General features: G+C 41.2%; 1 protein-coding gene across 24 annotated transcripts in view; it reads right to left on the reverse strand.

Moving 5' to 3' along the window:
• Positions 1-17,786, reverse strand: part of TSPAN4 (tetraspanin 4) — a 443,271-nt gene that overhangs the window by 46,286 nt on the left and 379,199 nt on the right. For 22 of the 24 annotated variants that reach the window (XR_015701873.1, XM_087745837.1, XM_087745828.1 and 19 more), the window contains one exon: positions 6,290-6,364. The exons of the other annotated variants lie outside the window; for them this stretch is intronic. Coding sequence is in view for 21 of the 22 variants with exons in the window: in XM_087745837.1 (XP_087601963.1) it covers positions 6,290-6,364 (75 nt within the window). In the remaining variant the exon portion in view is untranslated. The remainder of the gene's footprint in view (positions 1-6,289; positions 6,365-17,786) is intronic. 24 annotated transcript variants of the gene reach the window in all.

A 17,786-nucleotide genomic window follows, 5' to 3' on the forward strand; every position in this document is an offset into this window, starting at 1 on the left:
CACTGGTAGAAAAGGCAGGCCATCTGACTGAAGAGTGGTGCAGAGTGACCACCCTGCCAGTTTTGTGGGGCTTTCCAAAGCCTGTTGTTTTCTAGTAACTTAAGACCATCTATAAACTGCATACAATTTGGATGATCTTGTCCCTTCACTTTCGCCTCCGTTTCTCCATTTTCAGAAAGATTAACATCTTCTCTGTGTGCGCCTTGCACAGCCCTGCATGCTAGGCTGACTAGGAACACGAGGCATTTTGTTACCTGAGCAGAGATCCTGCTCCACTGAAGCTCTGTCAAAGACAAACATGGAAAACTTTTAAGCTCCCTGGACAGAAGCTCAATGAGAACAACAGTTTCTGCAGTAAGTTTGAACTAAACTTTCTGTATAAATAATTTCTTCAGTTTGATTGTGAACCCCTTCCTCATATTGGTGAGTGGCTCAGCAGCATCAGATCATTTCTATGAGCAACTGCTCATGAGTGCAGAAGGCAGAAGAGATTCAGTTTTTCCCACTTTGTCTTTAAAGCCAAATGTGAAAGAGCTTGTGAGGACTGAGCTATACTTGAAATGATACCCACTACATTCTAGTCTGCTGTCTATAATCTGTATGGGATCAGGAAAAATATCAATCAGGAATTACAATAATTTTAAAATGTTTTGAGAAATAAAGCAAAAAATGCATCAATCTACAGATCGTGTTTTTTATAAGCTAGCAGTAAAAGCTATAGAGGAACTCATTACAATTTACTGCGACACAGAAAACAAGCATTTTCACACATCTCATGAAAAACAGAAGTAGCTATTATTTTTCAATCCTCTACCATTCTGGGGGCCATTTTCAACACAGCTAAGCAGGCATGGAATTTAAGCTGTAATTTTCACAGGGACCCCAAGTGAGTTAATGGCCTAATCTTTATTGAAAATTCTGGTCTTAACTTTGAGTTGCCAATAGCAGTAACTGCTCCCATAATCAAATATCATAGTCAGTGATTCCTTAAACTGGCTTATGTTACTCAGTTTGACATTTCAAAAAGAAAAGAAAAAAAAAAGCACATTATGGTGGTTGAGTTATGTTCTTCCATTTGTGAGCATTAAATAGCGGCACCATAGCTCTGCCCATAAATCAGAAAAAAATGCAGACATCTGAACAAACAAACCTACTAAAAAAAATGATGTATTACAGCTGCAAAAAAGTAAATACAGACTTTTTTTTCTGTGCCTCTAGGACAATCATCACAGTAAAAATAAATACAGATGCTAAAACCAGAAGGATTATACAAGTTAAAACTGGTACAAGACTATGCATTTTATTAGCATAATTTATATTCTAAGAGGGTCCAATCTGGTGTTGAGAAATATAAGGAGTATCCAGCCTCTGACAGGATAGGGCTCTGCTGCTTTCTCTTTATCACAATAAAATTAAGGTTAACCCTATCAGTACTCCATGGATCTCTTATAAATACATACAGAGCCTCACACAGAAATGATCAACTTCTAACAATGTCAAATGCTGCTCTGTATTAATGGAATCAAAATAAAACATACTAAAGAGAATATTCAAGCTATAGATGGGTGGCCATTCACATAACCATTCACATGACTCTAGCAATGTCACTGGAGTTTGGACTGCTTCAAATGGGGGCATAAATTTAGCCTGAAATAAATTTAGTGGTGGTAAATGGAGTCAAATCCAGTTGGTGGCCAGTCACGAGTGGTGTTCCTCGGGGCTCAGTACTGGGGCTGGTCCTGTTCAACATCTTCATTGATGATCTGGATGAGGGGATCGAGTGCCCCCTCAGTAAGTTTGCAGATGACACCAAGTTGGGTGGAAGTGTCGATCTGCTGGAGGGTAGGAAGGCCCTGCAGAGGGACCTGGACAGGCTGGATCGTTGGGCTGGGGCCAACTGTATGAGGTTCAACAAGGCTAAGTGCTGGGTCCTGCACTTGGGTCACAACAACCCCATGCAACGCTACCGGCTTGCAGAGGAGTGGCTGGAAAGCTGCCTGGCAGAAAAGGACCTGGGGGTGTTGGTTGAGAGCTGCCTGAACATGAGCCAGCAGTGTGCTCAGGTGGCCAAGAGGGCCAATGGCATCCTGGCCTGTATCAAGAATAGCATGGCCAGCAGGACCAGGGAGGTGATAGTGCCCCTGTACTCGGCATTGGTGAGGCCGCACCTCGAGTACCGTGTTCAGTTTTGGGCCCTTCACTACAAGAAGGACATTGAGGTGCTGGAGCAAGTCCAAAGAAGGGCAACGAAGCTGGTGAAGGGTCTAGAGAACAAGTCTTATAAGGAGCGGCTGAGGGAACTGGGGTTGTTTAGCCTGGAGAAGAGGAGGCTGAGGGGAGACCTTACTGCTCTCTACAACTACCTGAAAGGAGGTTGTAGCAAGGTGGGGGTCAGTCTCTTCTCCCTAGTAACGAGTGATAGGATGAGAGGAAACGGCCTCAAGCTGCGCCAGGGGAGGTTTAGGTTAGATATTAGGAAAAACTTCTTCACCGAAAGGGTGGTCAAGCATTGCAACAGGCTGCCCAGGGAGGTGGTTGAGTCTCCATCCCTAGAGGTTTTTAAAGAACGGATAGATGTGGTGCTCGAGGACATGGCATAGTGATGGACTTGGCAGTGATAGGTTAACGGTTGGACTCGATGATCTTAAGGGTCTTTTCCAACTTTAATGATTCTATGATTCTATGATCTCTTGGGCTGATATTTCTACTCTCAAAAAAATAAAAAGCTACACTTTGGGAACTTGCATGTGAACATGCACAAACACCAATAGGAGCCCCCAAGTCCCTCAGGTGCCAACTTAAAGCTGCAGACAGCCTATGAACCAATCACTCTGCTGCTTTGGGAACAGCCAGGTCAAAATAAAAGTGCTATATATTTTTCCTGACAGCCATCCCGTAGGAATGCATTTCCTCATCCTATTTCCACACAGCCCACATTTCACTTCTGCAGAACTCAAGGGATTCATATTTTGCAATGTAACCAGCCAGGACAGTTGGAGGAATAGGGAACAAGGTGTGAGCTCAGGCCCTGCCAAAGAGATCCACAGTGCACCTCCAAGAAGCAAGGCATTACCCCTTTTCCTTCCTATACTATGTATTCCTGAGCTTTCTCCAAGCCCCTCCCTCTTTACAACATCAGACCACATAGCCAGTTCAGTGAAAGAGTTGTGAAGTCCAGGGCAGCATCTATCTCATGAGATCAAGACAAACATTTCTCCAACAAGAAAAGGGAAGATAATATTCTAGGGCATGGGAGCAAGTTGGCTGCTTAAAAGCTCAGAGAGGCTGCTGCCAAGTCACTAGAATGAGAGGCAGAGGTAATTTTGGGGCTTCTCCCAAGCTGATGAAGGAGCCCATTCTACAGCGGAAGCAAAAAAATGGACATCATTCACTGGACAAGTGCTATTAAGTCAGCTGCAATACCCAGCCCCGCCGTCGGCACAGCTCAGTCTCTAAAATCCCTTGCCATCAACCAAAACACCAAGAGCTCTAAATTTAGAACTGGCTCCAGCTGCCTGCAGAGCCTCAGGCAACTCTCTCAGCTCCTGCCTCTCCACCTAAATAGGGTAATATCACCGCCCTGCTTCACAGGAAGAGGAGAGGATTGATTAAACTCCATAGCAAGGGACGAAGTATCCACTCCAAAGTCCTTCCACTTGACAAAGTAGGAGTAAGTGAAAAGTGCCAGGGAATCCATTATTCAACCTCTTCTCAAGCCAGAAACAGAAAATAACGATTGAACCCATTTTATCCTGGGAAGAATTTTACATGCACATACACTCCTAATTAACAGAAGGCTACCAGATACTTGAAAAAACTGCTGATTGTTTTATATATATATATATATACTTATGAATGAATTATACAGGAGCCCTCAAAGTCTTAATCTGTACAGTCCTTTTCTGCTTTTGCACACAAAATTAATGTTAATTTCTTCGGATGTGCAAGTGTTAGTGTAGATTGTTCCTTCACTGAATTTCCAAGGAACTGCGTTAACTGAATTACTGTGGTGGACTTGTCTGGGTTAGCTACTTCCCCATACCAGTACACGTGTCAATACTGTTCTTCACCTCATGAAAGCCAGCACACAAATTCTAAGCATGCTGTACAAAAATACAAATTTTAGGTTGCTGCTGGTTTATTTATTCTGTAGGCAGGACTGTAACACAGAGACAAACTATTGATTTCCTAAGTATAAGATCATGGATTTAAAGTCATGCAGGAACATTAAGAGCCTCAAATTTGATCATCTGCAATACACAGACTACAGCAATTTTTTAACTCAGTAAAAATGTACTTGAACTGGAGCCCATATTTTAGACTCTGTTTTGATCTTGCAGACAACGGTAGTGTACCTCCTGCATCAACCTACAGTACATGACTCAGAGGAAAGTTAAATTTCCTGATTGCTTTATTAAGAACAAATAAAAACCACTGCAAAACAACAGGCTGAAGCAGAGAGGGAATCCTTCCTGAAACTTTTTCACTATTTTTACCTCTGAAGAGTAAGGACCAACATTCTCTGTGACATACTTGTCAACATAACAGTGCTGATTGCTTCATGAATAAAAATGTTTAATTGTTTCTTTTTTTTCCCCTCCATATCCACACCTTTATCGAACTATAAGCCTCAACAACAGCCAACAACAGGAAATTCTACAAGATGATGATGTGGAGCATAAGAAACATTTATCTTTTAAACCTATTACTTACTATTTTCAAGTATTTCTTCTGTGTTCAGGACAGGTCTTTCATATGTCATTATTTTAGAAACTGCTATCATTTCTTTTCTTAAGATCTCTTAAGCAGAAGATCTCTTTCCTTTCCCAAACTGAATCAGGGTAGTCTCCATAATCCCTCTTCATGACTGCGCTCTCACACCTTTCTAGCTCTTCTAATAATTTCTTTTACCCTTCACTGAAATGAAGTAACCAAAACTCAATATTAAATTCACAGTGAGGCGACTCAGTCAGTTTATACAATGACATGATTATATTTTCTAACTGATTCCCTTTCTAAATATACGCCAAGTGTTGTATTTGGGTTTTGGAGGCCCATTGCATATTAAGTAGATGCCTTTATTAAGATGTCATGTATGACATGTAGATCTTTCTCCCAAGAGGTTACAAGTAATTCAGAATCCAATAGCGTATACACGTAATTTTAAATTGCCCCTTCTACTTTAATTACCTTGCAAGTTAATTCCATGTTCCAGCTACAGCATGACATCCGGCAACCTAGCTCTTTTCAGTCCTTCAGAAGTGCACCTGACAATCACTCACAATGTTCATTAATTAATTCAGAGCCTTTCTAGAAAGTAATGTTGACATCTTATCCAATTCTCATCCAGGTTATTGCTAAACATACTGAATATAACTAGGTCTATTGTTAATCTTCATTTTATTTTGATATTTCGTGTGGTTATTTTTAATTTTTATTTATTTTTCACTATTTTTTCTTTCCATTGCAAAAGAAGCTGTTTATTGGTCGTGTACCTGATGACTGTTAATTCATGGTAAAATTTTGCCACCTACCCTGTGATTTTCAAGCTTCCTTAGTCTTCAGTTGTAAAAGACTTTGAGGATTTTGATTGAATAGGCAGGTTATGCACAATTATGCCCTTCTTTTGGGTTTATTCATATAAGATTTTTTTTTAGAAAAATTATTTTAAGGATAAAGATAATTCAGATAGGCAATCTTGCCCTTACAACAGAAATACCAAGTAAGCACAGGAACAAAGGTCAAACATAAGTAAAATTTGAAACCACAAACAAAAGCTTTGTTTATTAAAGTTTTATGCATTTACCTTGGCTTTCCACTAGAATCTAAGTAAGCATATGTTGCAAGGAGGAACTTGGAAAGATAATGAATTATCTGCCTTTGCCTGCACTAAGGACACCTCCTTTGTAACAACATTAATGTGGCTCTTAAATTGTAAACATATTTTTTAAAAACCCTATTCATTCAAGGGTGTCTCTTCCTACATTTTCCTACTAAGGCTTGTTGGCTTCTTTGCTTTTTTGTGGGGGTTTTTGGTGTTTGGGTTTTTTTTAAATGGCAGATGCACTTGGCAATATCTGCAACCTTGAGTTGTACACATGAGCAAGCAAGGGAGCCCAGTCCTGCAAGGATGTTTATGCATTCTGAGAGCGCTCCTTCTGAGAGGGCTGTCTCAAGGAAGACAGAAGCATGATATGCATACCAAGCCAAGTGCTTCATGATTTATTTATAGGGAAAAGGGGCATAAAAATTTGCTGAAGGGGAAAGAAAAATGAAGAATCTGACTTACCTTGTCGGTGTAGACAAAGAACAGAATCACAACAGTGAGCTCCAACAGAAATATAATTAACAGCATGATAAAAAACTGTCAAGAGAAGAAGGGACAGGGGAAAAAACAAAAAGCAAAAACTATCAACATCTATTTCGGCTTTTTCTGGATGCACAGTAAGTACATTCAGCAGATCATGCAGAATGGGGAGCGGGAGTCATACAGGCAGCAAGATGCAAAGCTGCTATGTTACCGCAGAACAGAAGGCACGCAACATGCAGCAACTTAAAAAAGCAGGTAAAGGACTAGTCAGGAAACACAACATATCTGGGCATACGTATGGCTCATTTATATCACTGACTTTAGTAGACCAGCATAAAACCCCCCAAAGATCTGTCCCCCCAGCAGGCCAGTGCTCTATTTGACAGTAACCCTTGAAGACTCTTCCCAGGCTAGGTTTTCTTTATTTTTTTTCCTCCCATCAGATCTTTCCAATTAACAAGATATCAGCGAAATCCACAGCTTAGACTTCCCATTGCAAGAGAAGGTAGCCTGGTCCATAAACCATAAAGACATAGCTCCTTTCAAAGGGAATTGTGGGAGAAGTGAAAGGCACACCAAATAGCTTGTTAGCTTTACAAGCAGTTTCACATAGCTACACAAATCACCAACAGGTTTCAGCTGAAAGAGGCCGATTTGTACTGAAGACATCAAAGCAAAGTCGGTCCATCTCTTTTTCTCCTCATAAGCCACAGAACTGTCTAAAACCCAGTAGTCAAAAGCTCAAAGGCGTGGATAAAAAACTTTTAACACAAGGATTTCAGGTGGATTCTCTAAAGCCCTCAGCTCTGATCAACTTCAGTGAGAGGAACTGTTGGTAATGCCAAACACTTCTGAAAAACCATATCTCCTGCTTTTTGTTAAGACGCTGGATGGGTCTGCAGCACAGGCCTGCAGCAGCATCAACACACTTTAGAACAAGCATTATCAGAGCATTAAACGACACAGAGTTTTGCAAAGATGGGTAAAGGAGAGAGATCAGTTTTGGAAACTTTTTAGGCTCAGGCAAAGGTCCTGCTCCCTATAACACAAGCTCCATACACTTAGTAGCCTGCAAGGCTGGAATTCTAATACTGAGCAACACTGACTTAATTGAAATTCTATCCCCAAGAGAAAAAAAAACCAGTTACCATCTCTTTAGCTTCAACCACAAGGCTGCAACCCTATGAAAGTTTAATAGCTACAAAGCCTTATCAGAGCTTCTTCACTGCCCGGTAAGTCAAAACCAAACCTTTGAACCTATGGATTTCTGTGACTGAATGGAGGGCAAAAGGTCAAGAGGTGGAAAATACCTTATTCCACTAGTACAATTACACTGTCTACAGAACTCATTGCATTTTGCCCCACAAGTCTTTAATTTATTTTCAAATCTTCATCACTAGTAGCTTCACACCTGCCTGACCCTAATACTGGATCCTATTACTGCCCAGTTTTGAATCACAGAACTCATTCACGCTTGTGATCCAAGCTGATTTCCATATTATTACCATCCAACACTGACCTTCTGTATGGCTTTGCAAACCAGCCTTGGTGCAGCTTGCTTATTTTTTACATTTACGATTTCAGTCTGCTGCATAGCATTAATTGAAACAGGAGAAAGCACATCACTCTGCAAAGATGCATAGACACTTTGCTATATTTTATTTGGCTGTGGGGTACTTTTTTGCTCATGCATAAAGCATGGCTTTTCCAAAATGTGCATACGAACACCACCATCTCCCTGGGAAATTCACTGGCATAGCCTGGATTACATTAGGCAATTTCTAGAACAAAGGAAGGACTCACACCCATTACAAAGTGATCAGCATTTCCTACCACAGGACCCCAATTTTGTCAGCTTATAATTTTGCCAACCCTTAATTGTCTATGCTTATATATTCTGAGCTTGTTTCTGTCTAAAGGATAAAACCTTTTGGAAGAACTTCAAAAATAGCACTTCAGTTACTTCTAAGAATGAAGCAGGGCAAAGCATGTTATTCTGCCCCGGTTAAATTTCTGGTGGCTTAATTTGAAATCCTCTCACGCTCTGGTGTTTAGAGCAGAGACCTGAAACAAAGTGCAGCTCGATTGCAGGCACATGCCTTTTGTTTTACCCAACTATGAGTGGATTTTTGTGGGAATGTTATTAGTCTTCAAAAAACTGCATTTCACACATCCAGTAGAGATGAGAGAGCTCAGCAGCTAAAACCTTCAAAGTCTACAACCACAAAAAGCCTGTTAACATCCTTCCCGCAGCTCACGTGTGACCAGACAACTTGCAAACCATCCCACAGAGCATCTTCCCCACTCCTGTGGCACCCACACATGTGCGCAATGCCTTTCTGCTGTCCCCTCAGAGCTGATGGCCTCCAGTCCCACTTCACAGGACATCACCTGAAACAGCAGGTATGGCCAGGAACTGAGTAAAATTCAGGGACCTTTTTTTCCTGTGCTCTGAAGAAAGCTTTCCTCCCTTCCCTGCACTCACCAGCACAGAGACAGTACAGACGAAGCCAGGGAATGACTTTGCAGGAGAAAGGGGAGCCTGAGGAAGAATGTTTCTAACAGCAGATGGAGAATGGTTTGGTTTAGGATACAATCCGGCTACCACTTTTAGAGAAACTGGACCTACTGGCAGTAGCCAACTGGGGCAGGAAATGCCAGAGAAAAAGGCAAGGCCTGCGCAGCGGCAGGGGACGCCTGCACAGACAGATACCCAGGAGGAGCTACGCCTTTGAGAGGATGGTGGCCTGTGGAGGACCCCATGCTGGAGACATGGAAAAAAAAGAGTAAGAGACAAAGAGTGGCAGGAAAAGGAAAGCACCTCACACTGATCCCCATGACTGAGTATAATGTGCAGGGACTGGACTTGAGACCGGCAAGGGGGGGAAGAAAGGTGTCTGGAAGGAAGTTGAGGTGTCTTCTCAGGCATCTAATTGTTTGTCATAATTTCTCAATACCAGAACCAGTAACTAAAGTTTTTCTTAATTGGCAATAAATTAAGTGAAATTTCATGACTTGAGAGTGTTTTCCCCTGCAACACCAAGTCATACAACTCTGCTAAAACCCCCATCTTAGGACCAGAGCAGGCAGCTGTTGTTGCCAGCTACGCTGCTGCGTACAGCAGCAGAAGCCCATGGGCTGGATCTCCTGGCAAGACCATGATGGTGCTGCTCCTGCCTTCTTCAGTTCATATTAGAGAAATAGGTATGACATTGCCATCATAAAAGATGCTAAAATTGTGAAGTCAAGCACTCAAAATTTAGGAAATCTTAGAATAAAACTTCTCTCAGTGATGGTTATGTACCATGTCTAAGTCTTTCCCTACACAGGCTCAGAGGTTCCTCCAAGCTATTACTGGTGGGAATCGGGTTTCATGCACTGCAGATTTTGGAAGGCATACAGTGAACCAAAATTAATGTACACTGTTCAGAAAGTCAAAACCTAGATAAGTAGGATTATGCTTTTTCTCCATAAAAAAATATTTTTGTTTTTAAATAAAACCTCTACTTTTATCTTTCTTAACTATTTGCATTCATTAACAAAAAGTACACTGTTATATCACAGATAACTAACACGTATCAGTAACCCCACTGTGTGCAGACAGTAGAGACATGCACTGTATCGTTTATTGCAAACGTAAATTAGGCGAGGTCAACCTCAAGGTGGAGGCATCAAATTCACCACCTGGTAAAAGCTACCAGCACTTCCATGTCAGCATATTTATCATCCCCCTCTAAAGAACCCTGCCTGAACCCAAACCAACATGTCAGAAAGTAAAAATCAAGGCTTCAGACTGAGCTGGCTGCAAAGCACAGCCTGCACACATCAGCACATCTTCTGATCCACCAGACTAAAGTGCATGCATGGATGCATGCACAACCTGCTCCTCTATTCCTATAGCACCTTCCAACAAAAGTTCACTTTTAGTTCCATCCTCAGTATCATCCCAAAGGGAATGATGCTCAATTGGCATATCCCATTCAAATTTAAAAGGGAGAAACAAAAGCCCACTGAAAGCTTACAGCACCCAAATCCCCACCGCAGCTGCTGGAAACTCTCACTACTCCTTTTCAAATGAGTTCTCTCACTGTGGTGATAAATACAAAGAATAAAAATGAGTTTTGCTTTGCTTCACTGGGGCTGCAGGCTATTGGTATAATAAAGATTTATGCATGGAGAAACAACAATCCCAAAGCAAAGCATTCATGTAAAACTCCATAAAAAAAAAGATTAATCTGACCTCGTACAGAGAGGTGCTTTACCACACTACTTGTCAAATAGTGGGATGCAACCTCGTAGAGGTTCACTGGAGAGGTTCCTACTGCACAGCTTTTCATAACTGACACCTGAAATAACCCCACAGAAGTTTTGATGAGAAGGGAGGTAAGGTGACGCCTTTCTGTCTAGCTACCACTGCTGATTTCCAACCCTTAAGAAAACTAAGGCCAGTTTCTCAGCACTTACCTTCATATTCTATAAAGCCCACGACTTGCCCACAGGTTCCCGTTAAAGGAGTAAAGGTAGAATGCAATTGCTATCGAGCCTACCTCATAGCTATGCATCACCCTCCTGATGTCAGAGAGTGAAAAATCTCTTAGAGAAGAAGAGGTCCCAACTTGCAACTCCATCCCCATTGGCGCTGTACTAGGCTTTTCACCCACTAGTTCTGGGTCCCTTCACCCAGCCTCTTAATATCAGTGGGAGAACCAAGAACTGTTCCCTCTGTACGTCATTTAAAGCACGTCTCTGTCACAGCTCACAAAGGCACAGAGCAACCAGTTCCCAAGCAAACAAGATTCTCTGGTTTCTCAGATGTTATAGACACTGGGCTCTCTGCATGATGATTGAGCATCACACACTAATACACAGGATTGGGTCTTTTGCTTCCCCACTGCCTCTCCTTCCCAAATCTTCTCAACAGTTCTATTTCCCATCTCTCCACGTCAGGAGTAGCTGATCTTCTCACAGTCTCCCAAAGACAAAAGCGACCAAGTACAATGAAAACCAACCTGTGATCATCTTGTTAGTCTACTAACATTTTGCTATAAGACTAAACATGATATAACTGATGGCAAGATCAAGAATGCTGTGTTTAGACTGATCCCTGAAATAATGCTTTTAGTTTGATGGGAGCCTATCTCAGAAGGAGACAGTAAGATCTCAGACCCTCTTCTCAACTTAGCTTATGACAGGAGACAGAAGTTTCTTGTGAAGTATTATTCAAATCCTCTTCAACAAACAGCAAGAAAGTAGTAGGAACACCCAAAAGTCAGCAGTCTCTTTGGAACAGTGACACATTCCAAAACAGTTTTAAAGTGCATGGCTTAGCAAATAATTTGTTTAGACCAAACGGCCTACATCACGTAGTGCCTACGCTGTTAATCTGTCTGCAAGGGGCACAGTTAGCTTTTCTTCTGACAGAGACAATATGAAGTAAAACACATGAGCAGGTAGGTTGCTCCTGTGAAAGTGCTCCAGCAAGCTAACTGCTCTTGGCCCGCAGCAGCTCCCAAGATGAAGAGAAAAAAAAAAAAAATAGAAGATTTACAGACAATCTTTCCTCTGTAACATCAACTGCAAGTTTGATACAGTCAAGCATTTTGCCTTTTAGTTAGGCTGGATTACCAAGTCCTCACTGATCAGCTTTAATTTCAGTATTACATTTCACTCCCTAATTAATAAGCACCTCAGGTAGAAGAAATTACAGAGAATTCATTGGGCTAAAATTGTTGGTCTGCCAGAAGAACTCTAACTTCATAGCCTGAGAGGGATTTTAATTTGTCTGCCTGGTCCTAACATGTATATATATAACTTTGGTCTTCAAGAATAGCCCAGCTCTGGCTGCTGGAAGACAGAGTCTCTTGAAATCACAGAAACATATAGGTTGGCCTCTGGAGATCATCTGGTCCAACCCCTTGCTAACAGCACAGTCAACTAGCTGAAGCTGTGCAGAGCTGTGTCCAGTCACCTTCTGAGCACCCATATCTCTAACTAGAACTTCCCATGTTGTCACTTGTGTCTGTTAGCTCTTGTCCGATCCCTGTGAATCCTTCCAAAAGCTGTATTTTCTTTCGACTCTACCGTAAGGTAGTTAAAGATAGGAATAAAATCTCCTCCTTGCTTTAATTTCTTAAGACAGAACAAACCCAGCTCTCTCAGTCTGTCCTTGCACATCATGTGCCCCATAATCATCATGGTGGCCCTCCATTGGACTCCTTCTCCTCTGGTATGTACATGTCTCTTCTACTGGGGAGCCCCAAATTGGGCTAAGCACTCTAGATGTAGCCTTATCTTATTCTGGAAGGTGTTATTCTTTCTCAGTGTCAAGAAATGTAAGGGAATGTAAGGGAATGTAAGGCTTGGTATGGCCCACAACTACCCAATTATTACATTTATCTTTTTATTCTGATTTAAAACAAAGGCACATATTAAAGTTCAGACTCTCCACACATTTGAAAGATCTCTGCTTAGTCTGATCAAACAGAGAGGGTCCTTTATTTTTGAGTTAAAAGGAGGATTATCAGATTGCGTCACTGTGCTTTAGGCCTAAATTATCTGCCCAAAAGAATTTTTTTAAATTGACTTTCAGATTATAATTTGATATGAACAGAAATACTATCAAAAATTACATCACATTCTGCATATAACCTCTGCAGGGATAGCATCTTATCTTTAATACTGAAAGTGTAAACAGTACCTCTCTTTTTTGAATAAATGAACTCAGACCTTTACCTACAAATTCACAGAGCTCCATTAAAGTCAAAAGAACTTAATAGATTTTATAGCAGCCACACTTTACCAAGCTGCCTGAAAATGAAGAACTTTCCTTGAATTTAATATGCTTTGTAATTTTCCTGTTCTCTTATAATAAATTGTATTATTTATATTGAAATAATATCTACCAGACTGAGTGGAGTTGCCTCATTACTATGGTTGGCATTGTCAAAATCTTATGTCTTCCCTGCAGACGTGCAGCATCCCCATGCCTAATGAAATTAAAACAGATGCATCAACAAATAGATGCATAAAGTCGAGCACCAAAAGGGGTAACACTGTCAGAGGTCCTGAATGCTATAAACTATTGCAAATTTACTCCATATTCCACACTTTGGAAAAATCAAGCCACCTATGAAAAGTCAAAATCAGTGCAAAAATTCCCACTGAGGTACTGGAAAACAGAACTCCAGGTACTGGAGCACAACCCACTCTTTATAGGGGTCCTGTACCTGCTTTCAGGTACCAATGCTTGCCAATGTTAGCTCTGGCTTTCTAAGTGCAGCAATACAAAGATCATACCCAAGCATGATAAAGGTTTCCCAGAATAGCTTTTTTATTACCTACTGGTATACGACTTCCACAGAATAAAAACTGATATGGTACAGATTTTATCAGCACTCAAAAAAGAAAAAAAAATTGAAACCTTCCACTTTTGAAAGCAAAAGTGTTTAATGTATCACTAGTTCTCATAAGAAGTTTCATTTCACATAATTCCCCAAAGGCATTTTGATCTGATACATTAATAGGGAGTAGGAACATTATGAAAGGCTTGCTTAGTTTTTTAAAACATTCTTTGGTTTTCTTTTCCAAGGAACTGAGCAAGGAAAGAACAGAAGAAAAAGTGCAATGGGAATTGTATACACATCTTAGAAATGACTTCTTCCTCAGCCTGGAAGACTTGTACAGAAAGAGACAGAGCAACAAACGAGAAATGACAGGACAGTGCCCAGACAGTAACAATAACTGGGATTACAGTCAATAAAATCCCAGTCTATTGATCTACCACATGAACTTCAGAACAAAAGGGAAAGGGCAGCTTGCTTCCATCAATTTCCATTACAGTGGATTCTGACTCTACATCTCAGTACCAAAGTTTTGCTGACACTTGGTTTGAATTCCCCTTTTGTCAGTTCCATAACATCGCTCCTACTTACCTCCCTTTGTAGAACCAGTCACGCTTCCTTTCTGCCCACAGTATTTAGACTCCTCGAATATTTGCAGACTTACATCCCATCTGAGCCCTCTCTCTGCCATGCTGTGCGTATTTAGCTCTTTTAATACTTCCTTGGAAGTAAATCTCTTCAGCCTTCTGATCTTTTTTTTTTTCTCAGCATAAAAATGATAAGTTTGCTCATAAACTGTAAAAAGGCAGAAATGTATGTGAGCAAACTTATGAACAGAAACTCCATTATGAAAACGGCATGTATCTAAATTTGGTTCATCAGCTATTATTCTCTAAAAGCCTTAATAGTTAATTCATTGTGACTGTGACAAAGTCGTGCATGCTTTATGCCTGCTGGATATATAGTACAGCTCTGTTTATGTTTGGACTATGTTTTTTATGAATGTGAAAAAACTCCTGCTGATCAATAAGGCTCAAAGAAATCTGCAGTAATTATTTCTGGGAAGATATACAACATATGCAGTTTTAAGACATTAACAATGTTTCATTTTAGTCTCATTACCGCTTTCAGTTGGAATCATTCAGTCTTACTGCATTAGTAAGTGAGAGTTGAGAGGCTTGACATTCCCGTAGTATGTGTCGTAAGATTTTAACTGACATTTTGTGGCCTTCTAGTCATTTTCCATCTTCTCCAAAAAGTGACGCAAAATCAATGAAGTGTCATCAAATATTAGCCAGGTATCACTCGCACATCACAAGAGCAGGTATGTATAGACCCATTTAACAGATGGCAGATTATCATTCCTTAGCACAAATAAAGGTCTCGCTGGCCTTTGACTCTCTTTAAGGGTTGCTTCATCTCTTCTGCAAACATAATACAAAGGTGTGACATGATCTGGTGTCAATCTTTATCCTAGTCAAGACAGAAACTCATCCTACTTGTGGACTATGATGCGGCTGAAGAAGAACTAAAACATTAGACTAGCTCTTACAAGTCCCTGCATCACTCCATTAATAACAAAGCAGTTGCTTGAGTCCATCTAACATTGCTAAAGGAAACAGCAAATACAACTAAAAGGCTCTGGCTTGGGGTTAATCCAGTATTCTCTATCTACGGCAAAGACATGCAAAGTCTAATTAAGTGTCTAAACTTACACCTTTTACTCAGACTTTAACATCACCTGTGTACTTAGTAAATGGAGCTTCTTTCCTGAATCTACCATCCCCAGGATATTTCTTGTCATCTGGAGCTCCAGCATGAAACGCGATCGGACAGCTCCGTGCCCTGAGAGGAGGAAAGCAGCAGCGAGTGGTCCCCGCACACCCTGCTTGGGGAGCAAGTGAATTGGCAGGGCTGGCTTCACACTCATGTTCACACTGAGCATCTGCTGACCCCAAGTACTGGGCAAACTGACAGAAGCTCCCCCAAGATGAAAAGGGCAAATGACATGACCATCCTGCTCAGCTGACTTACAATAAGCTTGAAGGGGAAAAAAATCACTCTGAAATTCTGCAGTTCTCCCTTTACACGTATTTGCAAACCCCGAGTTAAGCTTGCAATGGGACCTCACCTGCTAATTATAACAATAGAAAATTTTTTATTTCTAGGAGTCTCAAAACAGCATCTAGAAACTGCACTGCACGTGTAAGTGAAGGAAATGGTGAGAAGCAGATGGTCAAGAAGAGAAAAAAGGACAAGGTAAAGCATTTTGTCTGTATTTAAATTCTACTGCTGGTTTCTCCCCAGTTTGCTGCTCCCAAATGTGCTATACAGAGGCTGCTGCATCAGATGCACATGGGTCAGTCTTTTGCAGTAGCTTAAAAAACGAACAGCACGTTAGTTTGGTTTACCTAATTCTGCCTTTCAGCTGGTAATATTCTCCTACTGGGGAACTGAAATGTCTATAGCATCAAATCAGCCCCGGCTACACCTTGTGTAGGCATCCCTGATTTACACAAACTAGCCTCTGTTTCTTTACCTCTAGAGTTTGATTTTTCTGAGGTTCAGGTAATTCTAATCCTTAAAGAAAAAAGCCCATGTTGCTCTTTAATTTAAGAAGCAGTGTTAAGGTGGCTAAAATAGCAAATGAATGATTGGGAATATAAGCACACATGCTGCTTTAGTAAGCCTATGGCTTTCTATCTGAGGAGATAATTCTATTGTTAGGAAAAAAAAAATAATCAAATGTTATGCTCAAAAGTCACATGAATGTCTGGGCTGGCAAGGAGCACACAGGTTACCTGTCCTTTACTTTCAAAATGGGAGTAGTTCTGTGGCCTACGAGATCTTGCAGGTGACCCCAGGTCTGGAGCAAAAGCCCATCAAAATCAGCAGAGATCAGTCTTATAGATCAGACAATGAACACATCCGTTGGGAGACTGCAAACTCTGGCAGAAAACAGGCTTCCTTGAAAGTCTTTTCCTGACAACCGTGTAGTCTTATGCTCTGCTCTTCCACCGTGCGGTTCATTGGATTACTTAATTGTCCTGGTAATTTGACGTGCAGTGAGGTATCTGTGACCCACCTCGAATCCTTACAGACAGTAGTAGGGCAAGATGAGGCTTGGTTTCTGGGTCCACTTTTGAAACGGCTCAGAGCCAGGCTTCTTTTCAAGAAATTCTGGCACATGAGAGTTGGTTGAATGCTGAGACAAATGCTCGAGCCTGTGTAGACTGTCAGAGAAGCTGACGTTGCTAATACACAGCTAACAACTACTAGTTAATAGATTAATCAACCAGGAGTCAGGAACTCGGAAACACTGATAGCCATTTAGACCAACAGATTAAGCCTTGATATAAATTAGTATAGCTCCACTGACTCCTGCACATGGCACTGTCACACTGTTTGACTGCCATAAAGCAGCATCCTGGCAAACAAAAAGGAATGGGGACATTAGGAAAAGGTTCTTCACTGAGAGGGTGGTCAGTCACTGGAACAGGCTCCCCAGGGAAGTGGTCATGGCACCAAGCCTGTCAGAGTTCAAGGAGCATATGGACGACGCTCTTAGTCATATGATTTAGGTTTAGGTAGTACTGTGAGGAGCAGGGAGTTGTACTCAATGATCCTTATGGGTCCCTTCCAACTCGAGATAGTCTATGATTCTATGATTCAAAACGTATCAGGCACTAGTGGTATTGCATCAGTCTATATTAGAAAAATAAATACTACCCTATGAGATAAGCCCTTCCTACACATTAAGCCTAGGCTCAAGTCTAAAAACAGGAGGGAAGGAAAACAACTTTATTCTTTCTTTCCTCTGTTCCCAGGTTCTTTGATTAACTGCTACCAGAGCTGAAGAAAAGAAGGAAGAAAGAGGAGGACTCAGACAGGTCCCATCCACTCCTGAGTTTCCGTATCAGCCAAGCAGCAGGAGCTAAAAACTGAAAGGCAATGAGGAGCAGATTTTTAATAATAAAGGAGAGGCAACAAAACTAGGGGAGTTTGGTGCTCAGTACTTACAGTCCAAACAGGTAGCAAGTTAGGGCTTTCATATGCAACACAGCACGACACAGAGAAGTGTTACACATGATGTATAATGCTCTCAAGGCTGTGTGTATGGTATCTTCCTGGTCTTT

The sequence above is a fragment of the Nipponia nippon genome, unplaced genomic scaffold (assembly GCF_047370975.1).
Source record: "Nipponia nippon isolate SJK-2023a ecotype South Korea unplaced genomic scaffold, ASM4737097v1 scaffold_10, whole genome shotgun sequence".
Lineage (NCBI taxonomy): Eukaryota > Metazoa > Chordata > Aves > Pelecaniformes > Threskiornithidae > Nipponia > Nipponia nippon.